The sequence below is a fragment of the Olea europaea genome, unplaced genomic scaffold (genome assembly GCF_002742605.1).
Source record: "Olea europaea var. sylvestris unplaced genomic scaffold, O_europaea_v1 scaffold1471, whole genome shotgun sequence".
In the NCBI taxonomy this organism is placed as follows: Eukaryota; Viridiplantae; Streptophyta; class Magnoliopsida; order Lamiales; family Oleaceae; genus Olea; species Olea europaea.
In genome coordinates this window covers 101,181-110,357 of record NW_019232267.1, presented here as the reverse complement: position 1 = coordinate 110,357, position 9,177 = coordinate 101,181, and the positions used below count along the sequence as shown (strand labels likewise).

The following is a 9,177-nucleotide window of genomic DNA, read 5'->3' as shown; positions in this document are numbered from 1 at the left end:
AGTTATTGTCACAAGGGTATCGAGGACGCACCCTCGAATCAATAACTGGAATGCAAAACGAGCAACCTTCTGCATCTAAGTTGGAGGAGCTGGGCTGCTTCAACAAGCCTAATGTGATGTTTCAGTAATCCATATTCTGCTGATAGTGGAAGATATGGTAAACTTATTGATTCTCTAATCTTTTACTGTAATGCAATGCAGATTGAAATATGTGACCTGGTGCCTACTGAAGCTGAAATGGCAATGTCATACATGGATGGTATGCAGCATAACAAAACAATTTAATCAGAATTTTCTCGGGGTAGCCATCGAAAGGAAAGCAGGAAGGGAAAGTCTATTGATCCTTCACACATGAGTGAGGAATCAGTGCGTTTGGTAACGGACACTGGTGTTAGACAGGCTCACATTACAGATGATGATGACGATGATTTTGTGGATCCTCCACGACGATGTGAGGGGATATCCCATCAGGAAACACCCCGTGCTAATGAAGGCCCTTTAGGTCCCCAACATTCTCCAAATGAAGAACAACATCATGGGATTCAAGGGAGTGTTGTAAGATTCTTTTTATTTCTGTTCAAATGTTTTCAAATTGTGGTCACAGTTGACTTAGTACTAGTCACAGTTCACTTAGTACTGGTTATAGTTCATTTCTCATGGTCACAGGCATCTTTTTGAAGGTCACATGTAACTATTTATCTTAAATATGTTTACAGGTGCTTCACGATTTGAATGTGCAAATTTCAAAACTTAAGTCACAGAATAAAGTATTAACCATGGAGATGGACGGCATCAAGTCACAGATGTCGAGCCTCAACTCTGATCAGGCAAAAAAGATATCTGAAATTATCCTAATGCAAGGACAGTTAAAACATGACATGATCGAGATTAAGACGAACATGCAATTCCTGTCTGAATCCGTGACTTCAATGATCTCAAACTCCATGGATGAGATTAAGGTGATTCAATGATAGGAAAGGTTGTTCAGTTAATGAGTATGAAGACACGGAAGCTGTCGAAGGATTCGAGAAGATCGACGAGGTAGGTACATGATATGTTCAATCTATCTTTCACTGAACATAGTTACAGATTTCATGTTTCAAATTCTCCAATTTCACATACAGGTGGAAAAAATGTAACCTATCGTCGGTAAGAAAGGGAAGGGGAAGGTCGACCCAACTGAAGATGTTGCCTTTCCAAGTAGTTTTGAACCGCCATCATTTGACCTGGGTATCGGATACACACAACCGGATGATTTGCAGTCTGCAAAAATTCAAAAGCAGGTAGATGCTGTCATATTTGATGTGATCACAGCATCCCAAAATGTTGACGAAGAGTTGTTCAAATTATTTTTTTAGTGTAATATGCTAGTCACACAATGTGTACATCGAATTTATGCAAACTAAATGTGACCTTTTACAAGTCACAGGGATCACCAAGTACTGAATTACCAGTTAAGCGGGCTTCAAGGCCTACGAGGATACCGCGGTCTCCATTTGTTGCTGGGGAAGGAAAGGTACCGCGGCATGACGGTAATGTTATTGTATTTGGAAATTATAAAGACCATGTTGAAGAAGCTGATAAATCAGCATTCTTGGGTTGGTTTCAGAGAGGGTATAAACCCAAAAATAGGCATGTACATTTTTTTTTATATTTTCAAATACATTGGTCTCACAGTCACAGTATCTTGACAGTCAACTTTTGGCAACAGGAAAAAGTTTAACGAGCACGATGATCAAATCAAACCAGCCTTTACTATTGGCTTATATCCAATCGGTCACTAGACATGGTTCCACCAGTTGATAGATGCTGAAATGTCTTTAAGCGGTTCGGTATGGTAACGCTTATGTATCTATTCACTACACATTTCTTTGTTAACCAGTTACACAACATTAAGAACCTTATACAACACTATAGACATACCGCTGAGCAGCCCACTGTCATAGAGTCATAACTTTTTAATGTTATTCCTATCTATGTCCTTTATGTTCAAACAGCACATGGATGCATGCTTCTACTATATTCACCAAGTAGCAAAATTTAAGAAAGTAAAGTTTAGAGCTACAACGACGGACTCTTGGTTCCAAAACAAGATAAAAGATATATTCTCGCTTTCCAAAAAGACCCTCAAGTTCTGTTGTCAGAGAGCAGCTTGATTAGGGCTGTCACAGGTCGCCTAATATCCCTAAGCACATCTTCGGCCGATGTAGACTATGTGTTCATGCCACTCCTGCCCACGAACAAAGCTCACTGGATGCTAGATCTGGTAGAATTTAGAAGCCATACTTTAATGCTATTCAATTCAGCTGGAAAAACTTATCGTGATTGGAAGGTGCTGGAAAGTATTGAGCCCTATGTGAAGGTATTGTCTGCTCTTATGAAAGCGTTGGGAATTTCAAAAAAAGACCCCGATTACAATGAATCTGAATGCAAGCAAATGAAGGTGACCATTGACAGTACCTTGCCTCAGCAGACAAATGGGTAAGTATGTGACCAACTATAGCAGTATAACTTGTAAATTAATTAATTCATAACATACTATATTGTGTTCTTTTACAGTCATGATTGTGGGGTGTTCGTGATATTGTATGCATTGTATATCCTCCGTGATGGCAGATGTGCTATTCCCCATCAGTTCGATGCTGCAAAATGTAGAATCACTACTCTACAAACATCGAGAACCTTACGTGAAGAAGGCGAGGCAAACTTTTAAAGGGGAGGGGATTTTAATAGAATAACAAATATGAAAACATTTGTAAATGAGTTTTCTGCTTCAGTTGGTAGCCTTTTATATTTCTTTCAAGCAGTGGAGGTGTTTGTACTCAATACTGTCATCTGGATGTGAATATGCTTTTGCAATACATGGGTGCCCCAACCTTCAATTGTTAATATGTTGTTGCTTGGATACATAGTTGTGCTTTTGGTATAAGATTTATTTTGCAATGTTGTGTACAAATAATAGTTCACATATCAACACTACCAGTTCACAGATTTAATATTCCATTTGGTGGGAGTTACTTTGACATGACATATGTCAATAACAGGTCACATATGATATGCATAGCAGGTCACGGATTTAGCACTCATAATATATGATGCAAAGATCAGGTCACAGGTCGAATTGTACATTGAAAATTAGGTTACAGTACCAGGTCACAGATTTAGTATTGCTTTTGGTCAGAGTTTTAGTTTGTCATGACATATGTTAATAACAAGTCACATAGTATATGCGTAGCAGATCACAGATGTAGCACTCTTAACATTTCATGCCAAGATCATGTGGTTTCGATTTTTGTCACAGTTGTAGTCTGCCATGCCATTTGTAAATAATAGGTCACGTACCTGGCCAATGATTTGGTTGTGCTTTTGGTCACAGTTTCAGTTTGCCATGGCATAGGTCAAGAACAGGTCACATATCAATTACAATAGCATGCCAAGAGTTAGTCAAAGTTCATCTTATTTATGGAATCTGTGACCTGGACATATATTTGTTTTCCACCACGTTTAGGTCACATTTCATGCCATTAAGTGAATTAATGGTCACAATTCAAATATATTGATGTGTATGGAATCTATATTTTTAAATTTACACAACTCTACGTTAAACTAAATAAAAAGTGTAGATGTACTTCATTTAGCATTTATTACCTTACTATTTAAACATCGTTTGTCAATTGATCAATTGAAACACATGTCTACATGTCGGTATGCTAATAAGAATTCAAGAATGCGACCTAACTTTGATAAGTCTTTATCATGTATTGACTTCCTATCAACCGTTCTTACTTAATGGGACCAAACTTGAGCATCTCCTGCGGTTGTGACCATGTGCACCACAACGTCCACATCTTACTTTTGGTTTCCCTTCCCTAGATGATCTCTTCCTCTTCTTAGTAGGTCTTCCAGAACTTCGCTTCTGGTTAGGAGCTAAAACAATTTGGAATTCTACTTCATCGGGCACTTCTCATTCATCTGGATTTCCAACAGGATATACCGAACTTTCGTTAGCATTTACATATGCATCCTTTGTGTAATAATAGGAACAATAAGAATATGCATCCTTTTTTGTATGTGCAATTATAGCCAATGCATGTGGACAAGGCATCAGATCGACCTGCATCATCCTGCAAGTGCATGTACGTTGCTCAATGTCAACAACAAATGTCCTTTCATCGCTCACGGAGAACACTGTTTGGTTGGAAGGAGATACCTGTGAGAGTGTAGTAGCACCAATGTTATGTGTCAGTTTAAACTCAAAAAAGAATAGGTCACAGACATTCATATTTCAGTGCACAATGGTGTGTTCAGGTCACATGACTTCATACTCAGGTCACAAGTTTAGCATTAGCATACAAATTATTTATCACCACAAACAAAGTACATAGCGTCACATATGTAAATTAGTGATCACGTGCAATTAATATTTGGACACATAAGCACATACGTACATTCTATGCCACAGACACCTATGATATAATCACATGCATATTTCTGTTTAGTCCACATACACAAACTTTAGGATACATAAGAAAGTTACCCTCAAGTTCCTTAATTCTGAACTCATTCTCCTCATGACGTTCTCGAACTTGCTAGTCAACATCGTGAAAGTTCCATGCGCTTCGTCTCTATGTTTACAGAACCAATTTTGTACTGTTTGTCGTAATGACTCCAGCAAGAATACAATGGGGTAATTCTTAGCTGCCTTTGTAACCGTGTTTACTGATTCTACAGTGTTTGATGTCATTGTAAAGTATCTGTTTGCCGACATATGTATTCGTGACCACTTTTCAGGGCCTACTTCATCTTGCCAAAATATATTGTAGTATGAGAATAGTATAAAAGGATATATGTGACCACTTCACTGCATGTGATAATGGAGTGCTGTAGTCAGTACAGTACCGGGTAATCACGAATCTTAGCATTCATTGCGTCTGGTTGTTGCATGTTGTATTCAAATTCTTCTAATGTGTAAGTGCGGACAGCCGATTTGAAAGTCTGCGTAATATTTTGCCCTGATTTCCCATAATATGATTTTAGATTCTGCAGCAAATGGTACGAGCAGATACCATGGTAACTCTTCGGATACACCTATTCTATTGCTTTCTTTATATTGCCATGATGGTCCGATACAAAACACAATCCTTCTCTATACCCATACGCATTCTTCAATTTCTCCAAAAACCATCTCAAAGATTTGTCGTTCTCATTATCCCCTACTTCAAAAGCAAGAACAAATATGTCATTATTTGCATCCTGTGTACATGCTGTGAATAGGGTACCTCCGTAATGACCATTCAAATAAGTACCGTCAACGACAATTACGGGCCTACAATGTTGCGACCTCTGTATTGATACACCGAGTACCATAAAACAGTACTTGAACCTATTGTGACTATCGACCTCCAACTCTGTGACCGTACCAGGATTTCTTTGTCGAACCATGTAGAAGAAGCTTGGTATCCTACCGAATATTCCGTTGGATTACCCCTAATCATCTTCAATGTTTGTTCACGGGATCTCCAAGCTTTTGAGTAATTCAAATATACTCCAAAAGTATGTAGCATATCACTGCATATGTCCTTTGGTGTGTATATGGTGCCAGCCGATGTGTACTTGTACTTGATGCTAGATGACACAACTGTAGCTGATACTTGTCTGTGTGACTCCAACACCACATTTGATGCAAATGTGTGACTACCAATCTTTCGAATCTTAAATAGATTCGTTTAACCCCATTTTGACGATCGGCATATCCAAGTACATCCTTCCTGAGAACACCTCATCACATATTCTTTCTTGTCGGATCGTTCAACCATAAACTCAAACATGTTTCATATGGCAAAAAAGGATAGGCTCAATTTTACAATATCCTTATCACGAAAAATCCTTCCTTCTTCGACCAAAATAGCATCTGCTATAGAAACAATCGTGACTTCATTGTCACAAATGTGACCTACATGTTTACTTGATGTTTCGCAGATTTCTGTGACCACATCCTGTAACGTATAAAGCTCACTATTACGATAAGCATTATCTATGACCATGTCAGACGGGTACTCTATTACTGCATCAATTATGTCAATGATTAATGGGTATTTAGCTGGATCACGATCGACTTCTTTCAGCAGAATGTATGCAAGCACGTTGCTGTCATTTTTTATCCTGATTGCAAGCAAATCGTTGTTGAGTATATACTTCAATGATACTGCTATCTTAGTCGGATCCAAGCTGAACTCTGACATAATCGTACTTACAAGGTTTATATAACTGCATCCACGGTCTACCAACGCCAACGCTGACTGAGATCCATGCAACAAACATACGTGCAAGTACACCATTTCTGCAAAATTGAACTTCAAATCCTCACATTCTCGATGGTTAATTTAATATTGTGCATACAGTTTTATATAAGAATTTATGCAATAACATGAAGTCACATATGACACTAAAAAATGCAGGTCACATCTCATGAACAAAATTGGTTTCATTCTCTTCTCCGATTCGCTTACACGTTCACATATGTGACATGCGTACGGATACCGTTGTGTCGAATGGTCATATTTTGGTCAAATATCGGATCATATTTTGGTCAAACATCGAAATAGGTCACACACGGGTATGATCAGTGCAAATATAATGTCTTACAGATAATCGAAAACAAATGGAGGTCACATTTTTTTCCCAGAGGTCATATTTAATCGACCACAACGAATCCTCTGTTTATTCGTCTTCCAGTGTAAATCAGAAAGGTCACATACGCTGTTCACATCTTATGATTGATATTGTTACAATCTGCCACATTTGTTTTAGTGGTCATAAACATCCACAATCGATGCTACACTTGTCTAAGACTGGTCACACTCAATTAAGTTACATATCATGCATATTGTTCATGTCCCACTGCACAATATTATTGAATTTGAGACATATGTGGCCACGATAGACTCAGATGCTGGAAATTTGCGTACAGAAGAAATTCGGATCTTATTTGATGATGCTAAATGCAAAAAAGGAAGGAGTGCAATAATCATACCAATATTTGGATTGATTTCTGTTATGCGAAAACGTCAATTTCTCCAAGCCGATTCCAAATTTGTGACACGAAAATATCAATGTCAATGACATCAATCATTTCATATTTGAATGGCGAATGCACAATTACCTGATGAATTAGGGTTCTACAGTGTCTGGATTGAAATTACTCTGGATGTTTTATTTTTGATGAGAATTTTGTGACGGTAGAGACCTTTTATTGATGGAAACTAGACGGGATTATAGGAAAGATACGTAACAGAATATATATATACCTGAGATTTGAATATATACTTTTTATACCTCAATTGTGAAATGGTGTTAAGTATACACCTTAGATATGAATTTTCCCCATTATACTTTTTCCATGTGTTAATCATGTATGCTAATTCAATCTTGTTGATTCCGGTAATTATACTTTAAGATTTTAATTAGATGAATATACTTTTAATTTTTTATTTCAATTCAGATAAGCTGGTCAAATTCCACTTATAGTGAAATAAATAACGCCTACAATTAATTGACCGTGAGCTTCGATCTCCGTTAGTTCAAATGATAGAATTGAATGGAATTTTTGATTGAAATTAAATTGATTTGTAATAATTCGATTGAACATAAGTGAAATATTTATGTTATTGACACTAGAATAAGGTAAACAAAGTAGAAGAAAAATTGATCCAACAATGTAAAACCTCATCTTTTCCACCACTGTACGTAATTTGTCTCTATGACACACCACGATAAACAGTTTGAGAAATGAAAAGTTGTCTTTCCCCTTAAATAATGTAATTTTAGTCGCATCGCAATTTTTTTATTATCTGAAGAAATTTTAATTTCAAAGAACGTCCTCAATATTTGCTCATTTTTGCACTTATGTCCTCAATCCTTCATCATATTTTTACTATTATTAAAATTTTTGATTAATTAGCACATATTGTATTTGATGACGATTTTTGTCTAAATATTATACTAACGTGTAGAAATATGAAGACATATTTTATCAAACTTGTATATTTGTAGTTTGTTTTGGTTATTTAAAATTATGAAAGACAAATAAGTCTTTTTATACTCTCTTAACAATGTTTTTGAATGAAGCCCATCATAAAAGACAAGATGTGTAAATTAATAGAACATTCATGATAAGAGTTTGATGTTTCATTGAAATTAAAATGTGGCGTAATTAAGAATTTTTTTTGGTATAAATATAATTTTCCTTCAATTAAAAATTATTTTCTTGATATTTATTTTATGAGAAAATATTTGTTCAATGCCATCCAGTAAAAGTTGTACTCTCGTTCCTTGAACATCTAGTCCAGTATATTGAACGAGACACAAATGCACCATCATTAACCGAGATTCATTTCATGTGGCCCATCAAATTTACTGTTTGTTTCGGAGAAATTGTAATGGGAGTATTGGATTTTACAAACCGTGTGAATAATTAGTAGATAATAATTGTAGATATTAAATATATAGTTAAATTAATATTTGGCTTTGACATGCAAATTATAATGAAATTTTAATTTTTTTTTCCAAACAAGCAAATATGCCCCAACAAGGGAAATGGAAATTTCAGGTTTTACTTTCATCACCTGTCCTCGTGGCAGCAAATAACCACAAAGAATTCTTCAAATATTCATTTTATGTAGTGGTTTTTACTTATAATTATAGAAATCAAAGAATTCTTCAAATATTCATTTTACGTAGTGGTTTTTACTTATAATTATAGAAATAGTGACATTTGGGGGGGGCGGGGGGCGGGAGGGGTGAAATTCTTTAATCACAATAACATATTTAAAAATATTAGAAAATTTAAAACTTTAGCCAAGCTTACTGTATTTTTTATTATTATTTTTTTCATTCATCAAACTAATTAGTCAAAAATAGAGGAATAAAGTGAATTGGATCTATACACGTTATGACACCAAATTTTCAAATATATATTGGATTACACTGTGTATTGAGTCCACATATAATTTATATAATTTATTATGCATGGGTCTCCTTCATGTGAGAGGGTGTAAGGCATTGTGTACAACGAAAGTATACAAGTAGCATGACCCATATATACATATATAATTTGCACTATATTTGATATAAACAGCGCGACCATGTATAGAAAAGAAAAAAATGAAAATCATCAGA

The 9,177-nt window shown here is 35.9% G+C and overlaps 1 protein-coding gene across 1 annotated transcript; it reads right to left on the bottom strand.

Moving 5' to 3' along the window:
• Positions 1–3,964: 3,964 nt before the first annotated feature.
• On the bottom strand, positions 3,965–4,768 carry LOC111376217. Its single transcript, XM_022999170.1, has 2 exons — positions 4,538–4,768; positions 3,965–4,210 (listed from the first exon to the last, which is right to left on the bottom strand). The coding sequence occupies exons 1-2, from the start codon at positions 4,766–4,768 to the stop codon at positions 3,965–3,967; spliced, it is 477 nt and encodes a 158-aa protein (XP_022854938.1).
• Positions 4,769–9,177: the final 4,409 nt, after the last annotated feature.

Bases quoted from the DNA above. Each gene is read 5' to 3' on its own strand.
- LOC111376217 (XM_022999170.1), bottom strand. From the start codon at position 4,768: ATGTCGGCAAACAGATACTTTACAATGACATCAAACACTGTAGAATCA. The intron at 4,211-4,537 runs GTAACTTTCTTA...ACACTCTCACAG, and splicing joins CAGAATTAAGGAACTTGAGG to GTATCTCCTTCCAACCAAAC.